General features: G+C 45.3%; 2 protein-coding genes across 5 annotated transcripts in view; one reads left to right on the plus strand and one right to left on the minus strand.

Annotated features, from left to right (window-relative positions):
* LOC135908215 (pneumococcal serine-rich repeat protein-like) overlaps positions 1 to 17,045 on the minus strand; it is a 107,470-nt gene extending 90,425 nt beyond the window's left edge. For all 4 annotated transcript variants that reach the window (XM_065439977.2, XM_065439991.1, XM_065439984.1 and 1 more), the window contains exons 1-2: positions 16,905 to 17,045; positions 8,213 to 8,285 (exon numbers count right to left, since the gene is read on the minus strand). In XM_065439977.2, coding sequence (XP_065296049.1) covers positions 8,213 to 8,273 — 61 coding nt within the window. In that variant the 5' untranslated portion in view covers positions 8,274 to 8,285; positions 16,905 to 17,045. The remainder of the gene's footprint in view (positions 1 to 8,212; positions 8,286 to 16,904) is intronic.
* Positions 17,046 to 17,216: 171 nt separating this feature from the next.
* On the plus strand, positions 17,217 to 18,510 carry LOC135908243 (centrosomal protein of 19 kDa-like). Its single transcript, XM_065440003.2, has one exon. It carries the CDS (start codon positions 17,439 to 17,441, stop codon positions 17,934 to 17,936), a length of 498 nt encoding a protein of 165 aa, XP_065296075.1. The 5' UTR covers positions 17,217 to 17,438; the 3' UTR covers positions 17,937 to 18,510.
* Positions 18,511 to 26,224: the final 7,714 nt, after the last annotated feature.

Raw genomic sequence — 26,224 nt, forward strand, 5'->3', positions numbered from 1 at the left:
AAATGAAACAAGTGTGAAAAGCACTGGACATCAACGGAGCTTTATTATAGAGATGGAGATATGTGTGCAGGCACAGACAATGGGCACAAGAGAAAGTGAATGTGCAAATGGTTGAACAATGCCAGAATGACAATACCATGCAGATTTAGTGAATAAAAACATAACCAAAAACACACGGAACATTTTTAAACATCTGCATATGTGCCACATTTTCATTCAAATACTGCAACTCTTTTTGGGTCAGTGCCACTGATGGAAAGCTCACACAATTGTCGGGGTTACTGCGGATAGCTAGGGCTTCAAAAAGCTTAACTGCAAACTTTTACCCCTACCTGCGTGTATAGGTTTTAAAAAAACATCCTATGTCCTTTGTCATGTTTCCATTCACTTTCTGCTGGTGGCCATTTTCACGGGATTATCACTGTTGTAAAGTTATCGCTCAGAGCAAGATGTGCCTACTGAATTTGAAGTTTTATTAATGTTAGCACCAATTCATCAGACCGTACATGTGATGTGAACACTGTGGCACATTTCAAATCTATGCAACCACTAGATTAGAAATTGCTCTGGAATGTACAATGATGCATTATAAAAAGTGGACCAACTTGAGCCATGAGATTGGATTTGATGAGCAATGACCATGCTTGCTGCTGTCCCAGTTTGAGTGTCACATAAGTGACACAGGGTGCAGGAAAACGCAATAACATCTGTTGAGTTGCTGTGCTATTCCTAGCCACTACCTTTCAATCAAACTTTTTACTGATTTGCGGACTGAATTTCCTGTTTATTCCTTTTACATAAATACTGATTGCACAGCTCGCTCTTGCAAGCAAAAAGCAAAAAAACTGCACATTCCTGAGAAAACTGCAATGTTTCTACAAGCGCTCCAGTTCAGTTCACCTTTATTTCAATTTCAAGTAAAAAAACCAAAGGAGGCAACAAAATTAAGCAAGTGTTAACCACCACGTAACTCTTTCCTTACTACTAGAAATGTGCTCCTTTTTGCTGGTCTCAAGTTGTAAAGCTTTATTTCAAGACCTAGTAGTCGCAATGGAATGTATACTGTGACACAAAGTTTTAGTGTGATCACCCGTGTTTTCAATGAAAGTAAAGCAGTAATAACTGGTCACAGAGCTTTTGAGACTTCTTATGGGAAACTTGAAAGAAGCCACTCAAGAACATGAATGAAAGTATGAATTTTCTATTTACAGTAAAAATACTAGGTAAAATAAATAATCTGAAATGGAAAAAGTGCCTGGGTCTTAGTTCCCAACTCGCGAGCGTGCGAGCTAATCTGTCCTTACTTCTGGTTAATTTTTTTTTTTTTGAGGGAATAAAATTTACCCAAGGAAGGACAGAGTAGCTCGCGAGCTTTCAGAAGCCTTTTTTTATCATGCAGAGAGGCAACATTTCCGTCAGCACCACATTAATCTCGCTGCATGCCAGTGAATTCAAATTATTAAACAAAGAGAGATAATATGCAATCTGTTCCAACTTAATCAACCGTTTTTAAGAGTGTGTGTGTGTAAGTTTTTCCTGCAGTCATGACTGCACATGCGCTCAGTGCCTTCTTCATAAATGTAGTGTGCGTCCCTTTCAATAAACATAGTTGGAGTCCGCGCCCATCCTGTCAAGTCTTTCTGTGTCCCCGTCCTAAAAAGTAGCACTGGATAACTTTCGTAAAAAAAGAAAAATAATGCATCACCAACTAGCCCCACAACGTATTGTTTTGTTAACGGAAACTGCACAGGTAATGTTCAACATGAAAGAGGTTAGACTTCTAGTCAAGCTTTGGTCAAAGGCCAGTCTGAAATCGGCTGTGTGCTTTTGTATGAGTGAAAACCTCACCAGAGGGGAAGGATTGCTCATAATGATTCGTGCATATGCTGTCAAAACGCTCAATGATAAATGCAATCCACAGAGGAAAAATAATGTTGCACTTGATATTAGTCTGTAGCGGCAGCAACATCGGCGTCGCATGAGAGTTACGTAGACGCTCGCGTCTACAGGAGGCACGAGTGGCTGGCACGCTCCGGCACGGGCTAGTGTACCGAACCACATTAAAAAGAATGCTATGCCATGAGATCGAGGGTCAGTTTTTCCTCTCCTGCGAGAGTCCGAGACTTTACCGGTCTACGTGGTCGCTCGTCGCCACAGTTTGGTGACCGCGGACATGATACTGCCATACGCTCCTGTGGTAGAGACGATTATGGACCAGACGAATGCTACAAAAGCCAAGGCCAGACCCCTTCCGAGGAACGCGGTGAGCCCTTCTGTTCGGCCATCGCTGTCTGCCTCCCACAGTACTGGGACCAGCATCCTTTGGCATGGTTTCTTCAGGCCGAATCACAATTTCCAGTCGCTGGTATCCGCTCTCAAGCCTCAAAGTTTCATTACACCGTTACAGCGCTCTCGCCCGCTGCCATTGACGAAGTAGCAGATTTGTTGCCTAGCCATTGCCTACCGCCGCCTATGATGATCTCAAGGCAGCCCTGCTAAAGCACACAGCAGCTTCACAGCGTTCTCGCATCCAGCAGCTTCTGTCAGCTGAAGAACTCGGCGACCAATGCCCCGGTTAACTTCTTCACCGAATGAGGCAGCTGCTCGGAAACAAAGCGAGATCCATCGATGACGCGCTGTTGCGCGAATTGTTTTTGCAGCAACTCCCGGCTAACGTGCAGATGGTCCGGGCGACAGCCTCTACCATGGACCTTACTGGACTTGCCGCTTTGGCCGACAAGGTCGTGGAAGTAGCCACCCCAACCATCGCTGCCCCGGCATCGTTTCCGGGTGACAATACAACCGCCCTGCAAACCCTTCCCTGCTCTTCAGCAGCGCAATCTTCGCTCGACTCCTAGTGTGAGCGCCTGGAACGCATCATCTGTGGAGCAGAACATCGCCGCACGTCATCTCGTCGCCCACACAGTCGTAGTTCCAGCAGATCAAGATGCACGGGCACCCGCAATGAAATATCAGCTACAAGTGTGGCATTTGCTACTACCACCGACGTTTTGGAAACAATGCTCGTCACTGTCGGCGTCCCTGCACTTGGCAGGGAAACAGGCCGGCCGACCTCTAACGGCGACGAGTGGTCCGGCCCAACATACAAGTCGCCTTTTCTACGTGACGGACAAAGTTACAGGACAACGATTCTTAGTCGACACAGGAGCTGACGTCAGCATTCTCCCCGCCCACCACTCCGACCGAAAAGCGACACCTGTGTCGTTTCTGCAAGCCGTCAATGGCACCAGGATTCCAGTTTTCTCGTCACGCTCCGTCCTGCTAAACCTTGGCCTTCGACGAGCTTTCTGCTGGATTTTCCTGGTTGCCGATGTCTGTCATGCAGTCATTGGAGCAGACTTCTTGCACAACTACGGACTCCTTGTCGACATCCAACGATGCCGTCTGATTGACTCCGTGACCCAGCTATCCGTTGCTGGCGTCCCATGATCACCAGGCACATCGCCGATCGCGCCTATTTCTGCCATGTTGGAAAAACCTTTCACCGTGCTCCAACGCAAGTTTCCCACTTTGACGCGCCTGCCAGACTGGACGCAACCGGTGCAACACGACGTGTGCCGTCATATTGCCACCTCCGGCCCACCAGTCTACCTCCGACCCCGGCGTTTGTCCCCGGAGAAACTCAAGATCGCTCGCGTGGAGTTCACACACATGTTGCAACTTGGCATCATCCGCCATTTCTCTAGTAATTAGGCATCACCACTTCACATGGTGCCTAAGAAAGCGGGAGACTGGCGCCCATGCGGCGATTGCCGGGCACTAAACAACGTCACAGTTTCTGATCGCTACCCTCTACCAAACATTCAGGACTTCACGGTAGCGTTGCACAATGCAACGATCTTTTCTAAGATCGATCTCGTTTGCGCCTATCATCAACTACCAGTTGCTGAAGAAGACATTCCCAAGACCGCCATCACTACACCCGTCGGTCTTTTTGAATTACTCCGCATGCCTTTCGGCATACGGAACGCGTCCAATCTTTTCAGCGTTTCATCGATCCCGTCACCCGAGGCATGCCTTTCGTTTTTGCATACATTGATGACGTTCTCATCGCAAGCTCTTCCATAAAAGAACATCTTCACCACTTGCAGTTGTTGTTTTCCCGCCCTGCCAGTGAAGGAATTGTCATCAATGCTGCCAATAGCAAATTCGTCGATGCTAACGGCATTCGACCACTGCCGTCTAAGATTCGCGTCATCGAAAACCTTCCCCGCCCGACCTCACTCACCAAGCTTCGGCAATTTATCGAATTCGTCAATTTTTACCGCCGATTCATTCCCGATTGTGCACAACTTATGGCTCCGCTAGACACTCTGCTTGTAAATTAACGCAAACAAGTGCTTCAGTGGACTGAAGAGGCCACAGACGCTTTCACAATAGTCAAGTCTGCCCTCGCCGATGCCACGCTGCTTAGACATCCAAAGCGAGCCACTGCCATCATGACCGACGCTTCAAACACCGCAGTTGGTGCCGTTCTGCAGCAATTCATCGACAATGCGTGGTATCTACTCGCCTTTTTCTCCAAGAAACTGAAGCCTGTGCAGTCCTGCTACAGCGTGTTCGTCCGTGAATTACTTGCCGTTTACCTGGCTATCAGACATTTTCACCATTTATTAGAAGGCCATGCATTCACTGTCTTGACTGACCACAAGCCCCTTTCGCACGCAACTAATCGTTCGGCGTCCTGTTACTCGCCCCGCGAGATTCGACACTTTTCCTACATCTCCGATTTTACAACAATGTTCCGCCACATCAAGGGCATCAACAACGTTTCAGCCAACATTCTTAGTCGCGTCAATGCCGTTTCTATGTTGACGTCGGAACCTTTCGTCATCGAAGTCGACTTACTCGCCAGCCAACAGCGTGACACTGAACTTCGAACACTCTGGAATTCGTCAATGTCCCTGAAATCGGAGGACGTCATTGTGACCCCACATGGTACGTCCGTAATCTGCGACACTTCTACTGACACACCTGGACCATACATTCTGGCATCCCTTCGCAGACGTCTATTCAAAACCGTGCCTAACCTGTCGCATCATGGCATACATGCAACACAGAAGCTTCTCTCCAGTCGTTTCATTTGGCCCCGACTAAACGCGCAAGTTCGTGATTGGGTTCACTACAGTTTGTCGTGTCAACGCCATAAGATCCAGCGTCACCATATTCCACCTGCCAAGTCTTTTCTTCCACCGAATGCTCGTTTTGACACCATACACCTGGACCTCGTCGGCCCTCTCCCACCTTCGAAAGGTTACTGCTACATACTGACATGCATCGACCGCTATACACGGTGGCCAGAAGCTACTATATCTGACATCTCAGCGCCCACTGTTGCAGCAGCTTTCGTGTCTACATGGATCGCATGGTTCGGCTGCCCATGCACAATAGTCACCGATCGCAGTCGACAGTTTGACTCAGCACTCTTCAACGAACTACTCAAACTACTCGAACAACACGTTTTCGCACAACTGCTTACCACCCGCAGTCCGATGGACTAGTTGAACGTTTTCACCGGCATCTCAAGGCCTCTCTCATGGCACATGAATCATCGAAGAAGTGGGTTCTACATTTGCCTCTCGTCTTACTTGGCGTCAGAGCCGCACTCAAGAGTGACCTAGGTTGCTCCTGTGCTGAGCTAGTCTACGGCACTCACATATGCCTTCCGCGTGATTTCTTTGTCGCCACCACCAAAACACCTATGCCATCACCTGCCAACTGCGTTGCCGAACTGCAAGCTTTCATCAGCCAGATACGTCCTGTGCCTACCCGCTCGCATGACGCAAGGTCTCCGTACGTTTCGCCCGCACTCACCTCTGCTACCCATGCTTTCGTACGTAACTGTGCCGTGCGAAAGCCTTTGCCGCCCCACTACTCTGGGCCATATTGTGTTTTCGAGCATCGTCCGACCACTTTTGTCATGAATGTCAACGGCCGCTCAGACACATTTGCCCTGGAACGTCTCAAACCTACCTACATTGAAGCACCCGCCCCATCAGCCCCATCAATGTGCGATGCAACCCTGCTGCATCCTTTGACGCTGCCTCCGAAGGCGACATCCAAGACGAACACCAAGGCCCGCCGCGTCATGTGGACTTTCCATCATTCGTCGAATTTGCTCCTCTCTAGGGGGGGAGCCCTCTGTAGCGTCTGCAGCATCGGCGTCGCATGAGAGTTACGTAGACACTCGCGTCTACAGGAAGCATGAGCAGCTGGCACGTTCCGGCACGGGCTAGCATTCCGAACCACATTAGAAAGAATGCTACGCTAAGGGATCGAGTGTTGGTTTTTCCTCTCCTGGGAGAGCCCGATACTTTACCACTCTACGTGGTCACTCATCGTCACAAGTCGAACACATTTATGAAAACAACACGCACTCATGACCATATACCATTGTTTGATACATTGTTGTAACAGCCTACAAGTCAGATCAGAAAATCAGACAACCGGAAGAAGGCTTCTGTGTCTTTCTACCTGTGCAATTTAAAAATTACATTGCCGAGTCAAATAAAGTGCAAATTTTGCATGGTTTCATTCAGGAAGTGCTACACTAGCACTAGAGACTAGTTTCAGTGATACCTACAGTCATTTTTTCCAGTCAAGTTTCATTCTTCCAGACTTTCCAATTTGCCAAAAACTGATAAATCTGACAAATAGTTAAGGTTCAGTCGTTATTTTAGATGGTGCGTGGCATTGGCAGTAAAAGAATTCCAAAGCAAATGTTTCATGACTTGTAGTAAAAGGCTATCAATAAAATTGATTACTTTTGTTTGACACGGTAAGGAAAGAATTAACTAGCCTTGACACCCCGTACAGTCCTTGTCCTGAATCAGCACTCAGGCTTGGGGAAAAAGAACAGTCCTCGGATAGCATACGCTGCTGTGGACATCTAAGCCAAATTTTGCAGCCGTACGTGGCAAGTGGAGCTCCAAGTGGAGTGCGAAGTCACCTTTTTCTCAAACATTCTCTTTTCAACACAAGCCTGTTCCTCCTTTTCTGGACGCTTTATTTTGAAATATAGCAGATTCCCATATGCGGCTGCTATTGGCCAATAGCTGACATCAATCAATAAGGGCGTTTGGATCAGTGCACTTGTTTCTGCTGTTACTTTGCATATTTATTGTATACTTATTGATGCAGTTTAATAAACAGGCTGAAGTAAGCGAAAGCCTGCTTTTGAATTTCAATAAGAATTACATGCTTCCGAAAGAAGCCAATTTCTGCTTGCGCTCAGCTGCCGGGTGTCGCTAATTTCAGCTAGTTTTGAACACTCAACTAGCCTCAAGCCATGCAAAACCACACGCATGCTTGCCAGCAAGCGCACACTCCTGGTTGCTCGAGATTAGATACCTTGGAAGACTTCGCTTTGTATTGATCTTTGATAGCGCTTGAAAATGCGCAAGTTGGATGTGGCTACTATCGGCCGGTCAAGCTGGTGCAGGACAAAGCTGGTCCACACCACAAAGCACAGGCAGATTGGAGCATAGGAGAGCGAGCTTATACTCAAGTCCTGTTATTCACAAAAGAAACGCTGCATATACACACTACAACTGCACGTAGCTGCGGTTTGCTATGTAGCCTAAATAATGCGTCACGCTGTGGCAAGTTCGTAGACTGAGTGCACTGTGGCTCGCTGAGGACAACCGCATAGGCACCAAAATCCGAAGTAATGGCACCTATGTCATAACCCAAAATCAAATTTGATCTGTGCACCACGGTGATGTTCAGTAGGTGGAGCTCCGCGGTAGCCTTTGCAGTGTAAGGCACTGCTGAAGCAGGAGCACCGCAAAAAGGACCATACGTGGCCTTTGATTGCCGATAACCCGGCTTTTGCTTAATGCATTGAAGTACTTTTTGCGGCACAGAAATTCATATGCATTTCTCGACTTTGATAAAAAGTGGTTCAGTGCCCCTTCGATAGCTGCTCAAGGCTACAAAGGGCTGGCCGTGCACTGTTTCTTTGTGTGTGGGAGCAACTGTACCTTTTTACCAAAACTGGAATTAGTCCCTTGAAGCCCCTGCACTACAGGCATCAAAACAACAAAAATATCTCAAAGAAATAGCATGAACTTTTCATGCTATATTACTGAAATGTAGACACCAAGTACTAGCCTTCAGCTGCGAAACCAAGTCCCAGCTACAAATAATATAAGAAAAAGCAAAAAAAGCTAGTTTAATGGCAAAGACTTACCCAGTTTCCGAAGCATTCTTTGGCATTCATCTTTTGTATAGTCTAACACCATCGGCCACATGACTGGTGACTTCTGCAAGGAGAACAGGGTGATGAGAAACTATTAACAGCTCATGAAATGGCAGAATACTAACACAACGTGTCTAAGTCTCCATGCCTGCAAAGGTACCAAATAGACAAACGTTCACACTATAAACTCTTTCCACAAAGATTTGCTTAGTGTGACGAAAACAGAATGGCAAGGTTGTCGAGTTCGTTTGAGCTCATTCTGATGGGGCAAAACAGATGAAACTACGCCACGGCAAAGGCACGAAACAAGGACAACACAGCAAGTGCTGACAGAGCATGCGCTGTGCTTTTGTTTTTACCTTTATCCTTACATTCCATATGCACTGCTCTGCGCAGCTAAAAAAAAAAAAGAAAACCAGTTCAGAATCTGACGACCAACCACCTGCATGTTCCTGTGTGTCGTGCGCCATCTACCTGAATTTCTCTTCCATAACATAGAGCTTGCCTGACCAAAATTTTCAGTTTGGTCACAAGCAGCCTTTACTTCAGAAGTTGCAGAAGTAAGAAGAAAAAGGAAAAACGATAGGCAAAATGCATAAAAAAAGTGACATGCAAAAGGTAATAAAGCTTTTTGAGAAAAAAAATCTTTATAAATTCAGCAAGAAAAAGAAAACGGTGGGTGTCTGACAATTCAGACATTAGAGACCAAATTCTAGAAAGAAAAAAAGCAATGTTACGCAGAATCTTGGACTGGCTGCATAGACAAGTAAAAAGCAAAAGTAATATAGTACACTGTGTTCTACCTCTCCAGGGATAATAGGGTAAAATCCCACTGATATGCTCACAGTTGTTACCTTCTACTGGTTGTTATCCAATGTATATCTTATTTACAGCCAAAGCTTACAAGATGCATTACAGAGGGGAGACACCATTATAGCAGCATGTAAGGTAAGGTAGCTGACCAAAAAAATATATACAACAAAACAAAAGCAGTGGCAATGTCAAGTAGTAGGTACACCTCAACACTGCAAGTAAAATGCATTCACAAAGAACCATGTGCATAAACACCTAACGACAGTAAGCTATAAACAGCTGTGAGCACGTAAACGTTTCACTTAAAACTACAACTCTGTAGTACTAAAACTAACTCTTTCCGTACGCCCATTGGCTACGCCCATTGGCCCATTGGCCCGTGGCTAAGTATGCCCATTAGGCATACTTAGCCAGCTAACGATAGCTTGAAACACCGTTTTCAAGACCTTCCGCGCTGCTCATGGACACATTACGCTACTGGACATGAAGGAGGAGAACTATAGTTTTGCTACCTAAGCAGTTAGCTTTATTCCGAACAGGCAGTGATTTTTTATTGCACTTTGACGTTTTGCGAACGTCAAAGTAGAAAGCAAAAATGGCCGCACACTATCAATTGTTTCAAACACCGCTTTGAAAACCTCACATGCTGCTCACGGACACACTGTGCCATTGGACATGAAGGAGGAGAATTATATTTTTGTTTTCTTAGTAGTTAGATTTTTTTCACACCAGGCAGTAAATTTTGAATGTGCTCCGAGTTTCGTGACCGTAAAAGTAGAAAGCAAAGATGGCTGCCTCCGAGCGGTGTACATGCTTCGAAAGATCGCACATGTCGGGATTCTGCTGCGTCTGCGGCTGATTTTATGGATGGATCAAGCAACAGCGAGTCTCAGGATGCTGCCTATTCATCAGACTTTTGACTGAGAGAGACGACGACGCAAACCAGCCAGGAAAATCCGTAGCCGCAGCCTGGAACGCCCAACTGTAGTGCTTGTCATTAAATTTTTGTAGTGGAATGCCTGTTCATTGAAAAAACTTTTATTTTTTTTGGAGATTGTGCTTATTAGACAGTCACACATTTCGGATATTGCATGATTTTTGTTACATATTTTTCTTAGTGGATACAAGCGTGTCTTTACAAACATTGTTTAATTTTATCCCACAATCTTGCTTCTGATAATTTGTATCTTTTTTATGACACATATCTTGTCAATAAAACTTATATGCGTGAAAAGTGCATTCATTCTGCTGTTTGTTTATGTATTACATAAAATATTGAGTGTAGTACTTTCTTCAGACAAAAAATCTGGCGTAACCTATGAAAAATGCCTATTTTCCCCATTGTAGGGAAAGAGTTAAGGTGGCAGGCCACATTCAAAAACAGTTCTTTTTTCACAAAATTGATTTTTTTGGTTTTTACATTTTAGGTATTCCCAAACATTCAGCATCACACTGCAAAAAATCATGTTCCTATGATCATTAGCTTGAGCTACAGCAAGTTTTCCAGCCAATACCGTCGTATTTCAACACCGAAAACCAATACTAGTTCTTTTATATAAATATTATTCTAAATACTTTCTTTCATTTTATGTTGTCGCTAAGCAGCCACACAAACAAAAGGAGACTCTAGCTCATCTTGAGGGCTCCAGCTATAAAGCTGGTGCATTTTAAGCCTCTGTGCAGTTTTGACATCTTTCACATGGTTTGATTATTTGATTACATTTTATCAAAACAAGATTTTGCTCCACCTCATGTTACGCAAACTTTGATAACTTCTTTTTTATTGAACAATTTGATACAAAATTTTGCACACTCATTCCTCCCATAGAGATGTGTGCAACAAGACATAATAAAAGAAATTGATGCAATATTTTTGCATTTACAGCTTAATGTGCAAATAAATTTGGTCAAAACTGGCACTTTTTTTTTACTTTGTTTGGTTTTTTTAACATTATTTTCTTAATAATTATCACATTGCACTTATGCTCATTCATTGCATAGGTCTCCCACTTAGCTACATAAGTGCCAAAGCTTTACTCAATTCAGCAATTAATTAGTCATTTATCACTGCTTGTGCAACTAGCACTATAGCACATTTTATGAGAAACATTACCTGCCAAAAAACAAAATGAACCATTTTCTGCACTTTAAATAGTTGAATAAGCTAAATAAGACATGATTATTCAGGAAAGAAGGTTATCTGAATCTTGGCTCCATTTAAATACTTTTTGTGTGCATGTGTGTGTTTGTGTGGCCTACCACGTTAAGCCTTTCTTTGCAAGATATTTTACATGGCCATGCAGAACTTCTTTTGCAGCTGCCCTAAGTTACCCACATCATTTTGGTCTTTCTATGATGTGTGCGACACATTCCAATCAATGTGACTTAGATGTTTCCTTTTATAACTCCCATGATTGTCCCGAACATTCATCTCGTTTTCAAAATGTTATGATCATATCCACTCTACTTATTACTTTAAGCGATACCTTTTTAGCCAAAGAAGACCAGGACATTGCAAGAGTAAGCTACCAGTCTGAAGTGTTCCTTCTCAGCGCACCTTTAGGAAGCCATGTGTCAGTTCAATTAAAGTGACATGCATTTTTATTCTAAAGAAATTTATAGCAGCTACCGCTGCTTCATTTTCCCTCAAATTTCCCAACATTGCATTTTTTAAACTAAAGTATTCAATAAAGAACTTGTAATCGTGGTTTGCCAAGTTCTTCACGACTTTAATTTGATGACAGACAGCGAAGCAACTTCTCATCACTCTGGCAGCTCTCTTCTCCGACGGTAACATGTACATGTGACAATGTTCCACCCCCCCCCCCCATTTCTTTTTTCGAACAAAGCAGGCTAGCAAAGTCCCCAAGTGCTTATAAGAGGATGCAGACCAATAAATCTGCTGCCTTATCGCAAAATATGAGCAAAAGCAAAGCGGTGGTAAGCTCAAGTTCGTTTAAAAGTTGTTAGAATAAAAGGTCAGGCCACTGCACATATGATTCTCTTCAAAGCAATCAGTTGCTGCACAGGCTGTCGCACAGTCTTTTGCACGTGCACGAAGGATATGAAGAGCCATGGTCTGCAGAACAATAACGAATGCGTTCTCACGTGTTCGGGCGTCCCAAGTGACTGCAGTAAGAATTTATACAGTCCAACCCTGATGTAACAAACAATGAAATTGCTATGCAGTGTCATTTGTCTGTTGTTGGGGGACCACCACAGCGAAGCTGTTATCATGTCTTGTTCCCATGCTGGGCAATATCAACATGGAATGAACATTATAACAAATATGGCATCACAAAGGAATTGTCATGGTGCGTACTACTTCAGGACACTTAAAAGCTCGGCATGTATTTAGACATAAAACACTACTCTCTTTTCACTACTCATTTATCCCTTCACATATTAACTATTCCAATGCATGGTGAGGCAATACGCATGCTACCCACCTACAATCATTACAAATCTTGCGAAACCAGACTATTAGAATAGTCAGTTTTAGTCCTAACCATTGCAATGCCGAAGCATTCTTTCTGTAGAGAAACTAACTTTAATCTTGGTATGTTTTTATATTGACAACTACATAACTCTCAGCACAACAGTGAAATACCTCGAGTTTGTCTAATGAATACTAATCTTACGTGATTTGCATTAAGCGACTATTTCAGTTTTCCCAAGGTACGCACCAATTATGGTAAGCAGAGTGCCCATGTTTTGTCCATTTCCTACTGGGACACACTACCTCCTAATATTAGGTCGTGTAAATCATCTGAATTTAATCGAAAATTGAAAGACCATATTTTATCACCTGCAACTACTTATAGTTGTCTTTTTCTCCCTTTTTTCCCCGCCAAGTGTATACTGTGTTAACACTTACGCTACATGAATAAAAGTTCGACTGGTTATGGTTCATTATTCATTTACTTTTATAATGCCATTATCGTTACTTTCACTGCTCTTGTGATAAGTTGTTTTAATTAGTCAACTGTAATAATAGTAATAATTCATTTGTAGTCTACTATGTATTTTTATATGCCACACATACTAACCGGTGGTCTATGTACTTGCATGATTGTAGCTGATATTATTTGTATTTGTACTGTTACAACTGTTTGTATTTTTGTTTATATACAGTACAGGAGGTCACATAGCAGTCTTTGACCTTGAGACTTCCTCCTGTATAATATTTCTTTGTACTGTATCTTGTATAATAATAATAAAACACCTTTTACTCATTCTTTATAACAAGATCTGACTGTACTCCATTCTTATGGAAATCAGAACTGAAATTAATTGCTCTAAGTAATGCCAGGATTATCTACTCATTCTACGTTTAGCAAGTTGTATACCAGATTGATATGTGCAAACAAGATTGAAGAACGAAATTGATGTCATGGTTGTCATACAACATACGGTCTGTCGAACTATTTTGCATGTCAAAGGAACGTACATGATATAATCACTGTTGGCTCAAACATGCACACAAATTGTTTGTGTTAAATGCCCAAGCAGACTTTGGCATAGTCAGTCTTGTGCTTACAAGCGGCCTCCGTGTACTAAACTTGGTATAAAATAAATATTGTAGACTCGTCGGAAAGAGTACAGAGATTTTCCGAAAACGACAGTTTCAGGTTAGGTAACCAGGAGTGAACGTGTTACGACGTCACGATACACTGGCACATTCCGCTCCTGCATTTCCTGTTGCCACCCACGCTAATAGGCAGAGAAATGCATTCAGCACTCATGGTTATTTTTACTGTGATAGCATTAGAGGTGGAATTCACCCACAGTGAAGGTATCTAACAGAAATCTCAAGGTGCGTTGAGCACATGCGAGTGTGTCATGGTGAGCACCAAACCGCAAGTTTGTAGGGGATACAAGATATAGAAACATCACTTTGGTAAATGACTGTGCATCATTGCCCGTGACACATGCGCATACACAAAAAAAAAAGTGGTTTTGCACCAATAGCAATGTCACCTTCACATACTCTTAGCTAAGAACTCCATATATGAGCTGCTCCAGTGCAACACCCTCGTTGTTGCGGTCAAGGCATCAGTCAAAATGGCCCACTTTCTTTCCTACTTGGTAGGCTTTTTTTTTGGGGGGGCTGTTGCTTCGCACTACTTCTACTTGATCATGGAACTGCGCCAAGTGACCCAAATGTCAACCATTATACATGATACCCAGGCTTATGGCTTCGCAACAGCAGCGAATTTTCATTTGCATCATGATGTTATGACTACAGCAATGATCTCAGGTGAGACATTTCAAGACCAAGTTCAGCGTAAAATTAATGCATCTTATATGCGATTCCTAACCTTCACCTTCATTCTAGCTAACTATCTTTCTTTAGGTGCGAGAAACGTGTGGTAGAACTCCTACAATTTCAAAAATAGCTGCCAGTAGTCTCTATAAGCTCGGTGTGCAAACAAATTATGCAGGGAAGTTCTGAATACAACAAAAGCCTTTTGAGTTCGGCAAATTGACAAACATGGGGCTATATTCCTGAAATAATAGTTGCCTTTATATTTGCTATAGTGATGATAAGCAAGGACATGGCATTGACGTTCTTTCCATGACGGCAGCATTCCATAACTTGATAATGCAAGTCGTTACCATAGGACCACGAGATGATCAGTACAGAAGCTTTTTGTCGATCATATATGAGCATGCGTGTTTGTGTACTTGTGTGCATGCGTGTGCGCATGTGTGTGTGCACTGCTGGCCATTTTAAATTAACCCAGTAGAAAGTCTGACAAACGAGATTTCACTGCGAACTTACATCAATAGATGGTGGTCCAACATGATGGAGGTTCAGTATAAGATAAGAGGTTAGATATAGCACTTCAGTTAAATCACAGAGACGTATTTTATCAAGCTGGAAGGAAGCAGTATCAGCACAGCATCACTATCACTAATGGCAAAAGAAGTTGAATTTTTGACAGGTTTCTTGTGATGTTGCAATGATGTGCACACATATATACATGTGGTTTCAAGTGAACAAATGTTCAGTTGTGAGTCATCACTGGTCCTGTTTTCATGTTTTCCTTCTGTCCTTGTCTTGTTTGTGCTAGAAACTTTGCCTCACTTCCATTGACTTAGCTGACATGGCACAAGAGTAATTGGAGATGTCTCGGAGAGGCCTTTGCCATGCACTGAATCTAAGTACGCTAATCATTATTTATAACACAGATGTGTTGAATATAACTTCTTATACATCATGAAGAATGCAGTGCATCACTAGTATAACCATATTCATCTACAATGAGAAGATTAACTGATACCAGCAATTTCAAATAAAATTTTGCTAGAATGATAACAGCATTGTTTTCTATTCTCTGCATCTATGCTTATAGCATTGTTCACATTAATTAAAGACATGATAAGAAATTGATGTTCCATTCTCACGGGCAGACTGCAAGATTAATTGCAACAGGGTAAATGTGAGGACACTAATGCACATCTTGAAACACACCAGCCTATTGTAAAATCAGCGTTGATTTCATCAGTTAGCAAGTTGCAGAGTTGCTACCCATCCTGACATAATGAAGAAAAGGATGGTAAATGATGAAGCTGCAGCACAAATTGTGGCACTATGCGGATTCAAAGATAAACCACAGCAGCAATTTCTCTAAGGCAAATTACACAACCTTTAAGCACCTAGGAGGAAATGTTTACATTTAGAACTATGTACGTGTGGAAAACTACATCAACTGATATCCGTGGATGTTCTGTTAGCTGCAGTGTTTACTAAAGCAGCAGACTGCTTTTATTTATTTGATTAGCAGCGTGATAGGTGTGAAAGAGGAAAACAAGAAAAGAGGTTCATTGGAGACACAAAAATATGTAATGTAGGGGAGAATGTGCAACGATACAACGGCAGTTATACATTTTATTTTAGCCAAGGGGAAAGAGAGAGAGAGAAAAAAAAAAGACGAAACCGTGAATGGGCCGTGCATGAAACTGAGAGCCGACCGTTACAAGCCCTTAAAATTTCGTGCACCTTGACTGCTATTGGCGGGAACATCTTAACGGTATATTCGAACGCGGATGCGGTGCAACTCGAAATCGAGCGAACCTACTAAAAAACACCGCATGCAGAATTCGCCCAGACTACTCCGCTCCTTCCTGCCCGAAGGGGGAAAAAAAAAGCGAGGCTCGACCGAGACAACGCGCGACCATCACGCTCGCGGCTTCCCGTCTCGCTTCGATGTCTCAACACGAACCGACCATCTGCGGAACTCTTGAAAAGCGAAAACCGCGGCTCGGAGCAGAGCACCGAGTGCTCGCGGGGCGACACATTCCACCCGTGCGTGGATTCAATTCGGAGCGAAGCGCTGGCGACTGTTGTGCGAGAACAAGGAGTCGGCGAGCGTCATCTCCGAGCCCGGACGAAATCCGGGACGAACGCCGCTGGAAGCTCACAATCTGACGCTCGAGGCGCGTTCTCGGGTCGTCGACGTCCCCGGCCGTGCCTCGCAGCAACGACAACTCACCGCCGAACGATCATTTCGGAAGCAAACAAGACGGGAGTAATTATCGCGGTCAACTATGCTCGGGGCACAGCTTCAGCGAAGCTCCGCCGAATTCGAAAGGAAAAGAACCACTCAGCCACTCCGTTCCTGGACAGTCAGAGAGCCCTGCGAGCGAAGACGGCGCGAAAAGTGCGGAGACACGCCGCAGACCCTTTTAAAGCGCGAAAAACGAGAATGCAAGTGACAAAACACAGTGAACGAACTTGAACAAGCCCTACGGTCACAGGATAAAGGCAGGCTTTGTTCACCCGCGGCAGCCGCCAGAATAGCGCTCTCGGCACGCAGAAGAAGCCACTTCATCCGAGAATATTACAGGGAGATTTCTCGCTCACCTGATGTTTCGTTGTCTCCTAATCGCAAGCGCATTTACTCTCCATTTCACTTTCTGGCTAGTTTGACGTGCGCCATGTTTGACATGCATAGAAGGAAGTTGCCAGGCAAATGCAACCGCTCAGCCGGTGTCCTACATACAGAAAGTGCGCTCATACGGTTTATTCTAATATAAAACTTAGTTTCGTACATTAGTTTATCACGTTACTGGTATTTGTAAAAGGAGTCCTAATATATTAGTTGTGCTTATCGCGTGGTTGTGGACTGTTCACTTCCGCTCACAGGTTCCGCCACCGTCGTTTGTTGACGCTACCATCGTCTGCTTCGCAACAAGGCTGAAAAGGAAACTGCGCGAAGCAGCATGGAACTCTTTCTTTCTTGTTTAAGTTAACTAATGACTTGAATGTTTTAAGATATGATATTTTTGTGATGTACTGATCAGTCTTGTGTTCTCCGGTCTCAGCGACGGGTTTTCTTCCCCTCTGTGCAAGCTGCCTGCAAGTTCTCGCGCTTTTTGGACCGTACATTTGCGAGGAATGACATCGTCTAAAATCACTATCAAGAGCATCGGCGTGCGACTGAACAGCCCCGCCATCGTTGTCGTGTACGAAATGAGCAGCGGCACGCTTCACAGGAGGACGATGCCCGTGAGGGGCCTGTTCGAGAACTCGGACGTCAAAAGCGTAGCCGAAGCGCTGCGCGACCGGCATTCAGCGGTTCTAAGCGGCGCGCCTCTGGTACAAGTGGAGAAGATGTTGCGCATTCTGCAGGAAAACATGAAAGGGCACTCGTTGGAAGAGTGTCTGGCGAAAGTGAACGAAGAGTTCACGGTAAACCCCGACGAAGACCTGAACAAACTGGACGACGAGACGTTGCAGAGGAAGAAAGACCTGATGAGCTTATCTTTCGAGAAGAGTCGTAAGAAACCCGGCGACCCGGACTTTCAGTACGATGTCGAGGAAGATTTCGATGTCGAAGGCGCGATCGAGACGTCCGGATGGGACTCCGACAAGAGCGGCGATTTCAACTTCTGATGCAGCTGCAACTCAATTGGCTTTCCAATTTTTAATAGATACTGTGCATCTTTCTTTCAGTTCTTTCTTTTGTGAACGCAAGAATATTGCTCGTCATTCTCAACGTGCCAAGCAGTGACTGTGCGCGCAGTGATGCTTTTATAAAGATTAAGTTGTAACAATACCTAGGCTTATTGCTGAAAAGGAGTTGATGCCCCTTTTCCCATAACTTTTGTTTTTCCGCCTTTGGCGACCGAGTGAGTGTGCATCTCAGTTTGCTGCCAGTATTAGTTTGTAAGGCTTGGTCTAGCTGAGCCAACGGGCTGTGCTGAAGGCAGTGCGGCTTTGTATCAAAAGAAACGAATACGAATTAATGAATCACTTGGTGAGAGAAACCCATGTCACACAGCGGGTCAGTGCGCCGGAGCCGATGGCGTGAGTTTGGATCGGATTATGGATATGCCGAAAGGAACTGGCGTAATTGTAGCTATAGTATAAAGGAAGTCCAGCGGTCGCTTCAGAAAATTCATTCGAAATTCGTTAAAAATAGGCAATTTACGACAAGGAGCAATTTTAGTCAAGGATAAAACGGACGCCGACCAAAAACATAAAAAAGAAAAGAAACCAAGATGTTTCGCCTCCCAGACGGGGACCTTGTACATAGGTCTTGGTTTCTCTTGTTTTTGTTCGGCGTCCGTTACAAGGCCGCCGTATGGGAGCCGAAACGTCTTGGCTTCTTTTCTTTTAATGTTTGTGGTCGGCGCCCGTTTTACCCTTGACTATGAGCAATCGCGTCCAGACGAGTTTTTGTCGAACTCTTAATTTCTAGGAGCAATTTTCTCGGTATTGCTTTTATCACAGAGGCGTACGTTATTAAAATTACTCGAGATAGTAATTAGGCAAGTAAACATATTTTCTAGACTAATTTCTTAAAGTTAATTAGACTAAATATCTAAACATGAAAAAAACATTGGCGCTGCTAATTTCTGCAAGGTGATAATTTTCGGCCAATTTCGTCTCCCCCCCTCCTCCCACAAAAAAAAAGAAAGAAAAAAACGAAGCTAAACTGCCGCAGAACGCAACCAGAGCGAAACCTTCAATATAAAAATTAATACCTTATTAGCCGAATAATTTAGTTCTTATAGGGAAAAGCAGTAGCCCGGTTTAATAAAGCATTAGGATTTACGATTGGCTCCAATCGGACCCATCGGCCCCCATAGAGAGGTCCAACAAATATTTTTTGACGCTCATTTTGTGAAGCTCAACACACAAAGGGACACCACCCCGGACCTGTCGTGGATGGCGGGCTCCCTAGAAGTGGCCTGGCGGAACGAAGACGTAGACCTGGGCTCCGACCACAGTATCATAAGTGTAACGATCAAGGGACCAAGGTACCGGGCAGCCCTCGGCAAAGCCCGGATCACCGACTGGGATCGAATGCGCAAGCACACGGACGAAGAAAACGAGACCTCCGGAGAAAACGCGGAGGAGGGCAGACATCAAACGTACGCAGAATGGGCGCGAGAACAAAAGATCGCGCTCGACAGATTTACTCAAGAAGTTGTGACAACGATGCAGACACCCTTCGTCGACGCCAAACTAGCACACATGTGGGAGGCGCGGCACTCGCTCACGCGAAGATGGAAGCGTCAACGACGAAACAAGAAGCTCGTCAAACGCATCGCGCTCCTCAACAAACAGATCGCTGAATACGCAACCAAGCTGTGCCGAGAGAACTGGATGAGTACGTGCGACGGGCTGCAGGGAACGCTGTCGGCGCGCAAGACCTGGTGCCTGCTCAGACACCTGATCGACCCGTTGAGCAGCAAGACCGCAACCAACCGCAACCTCACCAAAGTTCTGAACGCTTACGATGGCAACGGCCAAAGGCTCATTGAAGACCTCAAGGCGATCTACCTCAAGACGGAGAGAGGGCGATTTCCGATACCGGAGGAGTACGGGGGACCGGAAAATCCGGCATTGGATGAACCGTTCACCATCACGGAGTTGTTAACAGCCATAGACGAGAGTAATAAGGCGAGCGCACCAGGAATGGACGCCATTACATACAAGCTGCTCAATAACATGAGTGATGCGGCGGCACGTGGGCTCCTGGGTCACATCAACAGAACCTAGGAAAGCTCGAAGTTGCCCGCAGAATGGAAAGAGGCCGAGGTACGGTTCATACCTAAACCCGGCAAACCTCTGACCATCGAGAACATGCGCCCCATCTCGCTCACGTCCTGTGTGGGCAAGGTCATGGAACGCATGGTTCTCAGAAGACTTCAAGCACACCTGGACGAGACAAATCAGATGCCGGCGACCATGTATGGATTCCGCCAGCACCTGAGCACCCAAGACGTCTTGATCCAATTACACGAATTGGTGATTAAAAAAGCAACGAGGCACGCGCCCCGGGGTATACTGGCTTTGGACCTCAAAGGGGCCTTTGACAACGTGTCCCACGCCAGCGTGCTCGAGAACCTGCGCAAGACGGGGTGTGGCCGCAAGACCTACGGTTATATCAAAGATTTCCTACCCAATAGAGCAACAACTATCCGGATAGGAAATGAACGGTCAGAGCCTGTGGAGCTCGGAGACAGGGGTACCCCACAGGGGTCTGTCCTGTCGCCTCTGCTTTTCAACCTAGCACTCCTGCCCCTGCCCGAACTACTCAATCAGATCGAGGGCGTGGACCACGCGTTCTATGCCGACGATATAACGGTGTGGACGAACCGCGCGGGTTCCGATGCCTGGGTGGAGGAAGCCCTGCAGAGAGCGGCAACGACCGTCCACGAGTATGCCAGGACCTGTGGCCTGAGCTGCGCTCCACAGAAATCGGAGCTACTCATGGTACAGCCCGGAAGACCGAAGAAAGAGCCGCCGCCAAACATAATCATCACCATCGACGGCACAGAGATCAAACCAACGCAGCAGATCCGGATACTGGGCCTGCTGTTGTCAAGCGACGGCAAGGCGCACGCAGCCGTCAACAAAATCAAGACCACATCCGAGCAAGTCCTCAGCATGATCCGGAGAGTCACCAACCGGAACAGAGGAATCAAAGAAGAAGACGCACTGCGCCTGGTGCAGGCATTCGTCGTGTCACGCGTAACGTACTCCGCCCCGTACCTCCAGCTTGCGAAGGTGAACCGCGAAACGCTGAACACGACGATAAGGAAAGCAGTAAAACTCGCCATGGGCATCCCAGTCTACTCGTCAACGCAGAAGCTGCTGGAAATGGGTGCCTACAACACGGTGGAAGAGCTGGTGGAAGCACACCTATCCCACCAGAGGGTAAGGCTGAGCCGGACAGAGCACGGTCGGGCCGTCCTACGCAAGATAGGATGGCAAATTGAACAGCTACCGACAACGGAGCCGCGCCCCACAACGTGGAGAGACATTATTAAGACCAAGCCCCTCCCCCGGAACATGCAGCCGGGGAGGAACAACGAGAGACGCTCTGCGCGGGCCAAGGCACTGGCTCGACAGCTGGAAGAGGACCCCGAGGTCCTCTACGCGGACGCCTCACTTCCCAAGCACGGAACCAGAGCAACGGCGGTCGTCACCACCATAGATAAACTTGTCACAGGCGCGTCGATACGGACGACGAATACAGCCGAAGCAGAAGAAGTGGCCGTGGCCCTCGCACTCGCACAACCGGGAGTGAGGACCGTTGTCACAGACTCCCAGACCGCCTACGCAAGCTACCGCAAGGGGAACATCTCTTCCGTGGCACTAGCGATCCTCAACAAATGCAAATCACCGGGGCGGGCCGTTGAGCTCGTGTGCGTCCCGGCTCACTCGCAAGTGGAAGGCAACGCACTCGCCGACCACTATGCCCGAGAACTATCGATCCGGGCCGAGGACGAGCCAGGGCTACCGCACCCCGTGACAAGCTACAAAGACATCACGCAAATGTACAGAAGCGGCAGATGTAGGCTTCCCCGTCCGCATCCGCAACTCAACCGAATTCAGCAAACGATCGTGCGACGCATGCAAGCGGGGTCGCTAGCGCATCCAGTGCTCTTGCATAAGATGTTCCCAACAGAGCATGACACTTCATGCCCTTTTTGCAGACGGTCAAAAGGCACTCTAGCACACATCCTTGCAGAGTGCACTAAGCTCAAGAACCCCCCACCACCCCTACCCCCCACCCTCCCCAGCCCCAATCCCCCCGAGCGATGGGAGACCTTGTTGTCCAGCCCCGACCTACCGACCCAGCTCGCGCTGGCGGCTAGGGGCCAGGAACTGCTGGACACATATGGGACCTGAGAATAAGGTTCCACCCCATCTGGTGCAAGCGCGCACCACCCGTCACTAAGGGCTCAGCACAAAAGTTGATTCTCTCTCTCTCTCAACACACAATGACGATTTAGTTTTCAATAACTTACCTGTCTGTGCACTGTGTGCAACCCATCAAATAGCTCATTTTTAACTCTAGGAATAGATCTAAATGCAGGGCTCTCCAATGATCATACTAAACTGCGAATATCTCTTAGTTGAAAAGTCATATTATAATTATTCAACTATTATTATCTAATTCGTTATTTTACAAACATTGCTCAAACAGTGACTTCCAAATGGCCCTGTTGCGACCAGCTGACATACATCAAGCCCCATCAAAATTAAATTGTATTTAATTTCAAAAACAATACAAGTTGCAAAACATATATGCTCGACCGTCTGTTACTGCAACTTACAAGGCCAGATATCACCATATACCTAACAGTCCTAATTGACCGTGGGCCTTATACCCATTTCTGCTAGTCTATCGGCAAGCTGCACCCCATTAGTACAGACAACAATTCGAATTACCGATAGACTAACATGTACCCGATGTAAATTCTTATTGGAATGATAGGAAATAATAGTTCTACTAGACTAACATAGACTTCTGTCAGACCAATAAACATCTAATAGGCCAAACACAATAACTTTTTAGACTAACGCAAGTTTCTATTGGAATGATTACTAGATGACAATGTTCTTGATCTGCAACTTGTTAATTTGCTTCGCGCTATCGGTATCAGCAATAGTAATCATGTCATATAAAATAATCCAAACCGCTACCCTTTTAAGTCAAGCGGAATTTTCGCTAGGAAATTGTAAGGCCCTTGGCAGACGCCCGTAAGTGAGGCAAACTGTTTCCGTCCCGCTTTCGTGTGAGTATGAAGCGAGCGAGATTGTGGCTTGATAATTAAGGGCGCACTCACTTCCTACTAACCCCAAGGTGAAGCGTAAACAGTGCATGCACACGTTATACTAACGGGCGTTTGCTATAAGGCCTTGACTGTTGCAGCAGTTCAGTTTCGCTTTCCTGGATGGAGTTGGTTGGCCGCTGTAGAAACTATTAGCGGCGAGAATTAGGAGTGGCGCCCTCTCGCGAGTGACGTCACGGCCAGGACGCCGCTCGCTCCGGCTCGCTCGGCTGCCGCGCGCGCTCGTTCCCTTCGTGTATGCTTGGGGTATGGGTGGCTCGAGCCGTACGTATTGAAGAATACGTCGGCTTCTTTCAGCTGCCATACCTTAACAACAGTTTCTTCTTCAAAAGCGTGTGAGTCGAGAAACTTTGCGGCTTGGATATCGCAAGCTAAGTAGCGTTAAAGGGGTCTACTAGGTTTTGCAATGCATATATGCGCCGTGTCTATAGGTAAATTTTGACTAAAAAAAGAATATCTGCAAATTCAACGCGCGAAGTTGTGTATGATGCTTCGCTAAAAACTTAACATTCCTTTAGTATTTAGCTATGAGAGGCATTGTATTTTACGTGGAAGAAAAATTTGAATTGGCGTCAACATGCTATCCGATGTTAGAAAGACACTGCCCAGCGAAGCTGTCATCATGATTCCTATTACTCTGGTATGTTGTTCTATTCAAATATGGCCATTCATTATTGCGTAAAAGAACAGTTAGGCGCGCATTTCTTATGAAAAAGTTTGCTGCTACTTTCATCCCCCTCTGAAACAGGCCTCCAAAAAACGAATTGCTCATGGCTGCTAACACGACGGCGCGTCATGTAGAGTATTTACATAGTTAATTCACAAACACAATAGTAGCAATCACCTGAGAGAAAAGTTTCGTTGTTAAGATCGAGAGCCACTCAATTGAAAGTGATGAAATGTTTCATAGTGGCCCTCAGTAGCCTTTATCGACAATATGGCACACCCCTGATCACGTAATGGTAGCAATCGACTGTCCGTATGGCGAGGCACGCTATGTTGGCGAAATCCATCAGTTCACTACAACTTCGAATTAAAACCATAAAGCATTTTTTTACCGCGCCAACTGGAATGGCTAAAGTATTCTCGAGCTACTACACCGCAGCTTCGATTGCCTGTATACAAAAGGAAAAAATTCAAGCACCTTCTGTCTCACCATGTCTCGATCTAGCGTTATTTAATAATACAAACGGATAACTATTCGCTTCGTCGGTAAATAAAAGAGGACCTTGCAGGCTAAATTAAGTTTGCTCCAATCCAATCGCAAACATTCATAAAGAAAGCACCACAAGCCTTGCATATACTTTCACTTGATTTCTGACCCTCCACCGGGGGAATTTCGATATCTTCAATATGTCCCATACTACTAGTCATTGACGCTTCGACTTCTTTTTGGCTGCAGCTATGCGGTCCAGCAGGCATACTTCACTAAAAAAATTAAGCCGAGCTGCCTGTGTCAGTTCGCCAAACAGATTCGTCATGTATATTCCTCAAGCAGCAAGCACCAGTAAATTTCTCAAGTGAGTTTGATTTGATTTGATTTATTAATTTCCATTTACACACACACATGTACAGAGGGGTGGTAAGTGGATGTGGATGAGGGAAAAAAGCCGCACAGACGCGGCTTGAGGTAACCTCACCCTTTTAGGTACAATATGGCTACATTTGGGTAACGCATCAAGCGCCATGTAAATTACATTTATATAGTGGCCATAAAACATTGCAGTTATACAACATATGAAAGAACAGTGAAATATTTCCACAATAACAATGCAAAACACACTGCGGCATTGAAATAAATAAATGATATACACTTGGCAACATAGACAAAAAAAGAGGAACATAACCTACATTATTAATCATTAACAAACGCGCTCTAAAGAGGCGAGTTGAACGAGTAGCACGGAAAAGAGAATATATATTAGTACATTCCTATTTGTACTCTGTAAATAGCTGTAAGCCTTCATTAACGTTATTTCATATTTCCGCCGCTTAAAAAAAAATAAACACGTGAAGAACCGCCTAATGTCGACAAGCAGTTAAAGAAGCAAGTGAGGCGTGTAGAATCTAAGCTCCAGTATTAGTTAAGTCCCCGTGCTACTGCCGAGCGTTTCTGTGAGGAAATGAAAAAATTCGATATTATACCATGAACTACATCGTCGTGAGCAAACCTGTTTTAGCGGAATAAAATCAACGTAACTGCTGTAAAAGTCATATATAGCCAGCTTTCTGACATACTTGTTTCACCGCGGCAGGTATGGTATCATAACTGGATTCCTATAGGCTATGCTTTTGCGATTGTCTATCCGCGTATGAAAAACCCGCAATGGGCTGGTCTGCGTCGCTTCGCCTGGCACTGTAGCGTTGCCTTCGAGAGCTGCATTGTTGTCTAAGAAATTAGCTCTTTGAATAAATGTTCGCAAAGGAAGACGTCGTAAAAATATATTTGAGACGACCACCATAAGTATACAAGCAGAGAGAACGAGGACGAACGAACGAAAACACCGCAGAAAGCGCCCGGACAACGCCCGAACTGTAGCAGACGACAGGCGCGAGTCTGTGCCCTGACGTCACGCGAGTGGCGCTCGCAGCGCCGCTCGCGTTCGTTCTCGGGGCTAATAGCCGCGTCTATTGCATGTCTGGAAACGGTTATGAACTTCCTCGAGTGACGGGCTTCAAGTATTGAGATATATAGCGTGTCGTAGCTTAGGCAAGAAAGTTCATCGGTGTAATTTCAGTTTCTCAGTCATGGCGGCTGGAGAAAGAATTTCCGCTGTGAAAGGAAGCTGACCTGGATTTTCTTTTTTCTCTCGCAAAGGGGGCTATCGTCAGAGTACTCTGTAAATATTGTAAGTGTATCGTACAAAAATTCATCAAAACTATGCAGTCCTACCGAAACACACAAGACGGTTCAGCGGGCTATCGAGCGCGCAGTTATCAGTGTACATGGTGCTCAATGCGCTTTCTCGTATATACCTTGTCTGCTTATGTCATCTTCGTAACCAATAACTTATGATTTTCGACATGCCCGGAATCGGTTGGAGCAGGACAGGGGTAATTGGAGATCGCAGGGAGAGGCCTTCGTCC

Source organism: Dermacentor albipictus, chromosome 1 (genome assembly GCF_038994185.2).
Source record: "Dermacentor albipictus isolate Rhodes 1998 colony chromosome 1, USDA_Dalb.pri_finalv2, whole genome shotgun sequence".
Taxonomy (NCBI): domain Eukaryota; kingdom Metazoa; phylum Arthropoda; class Arachnida; order Ixodida; family Ixodidae; genus Dermacentor; species Dermacentor albipictus.

Coding starts and splice junctions, on each gene's coding strand:
- LOC135908243 (XM_065440003.2), top strand. CDS start 17,439: ATGACATCGTCTAAAATCACTATCAAGAGCATCGGCGTGCGACTGAAC.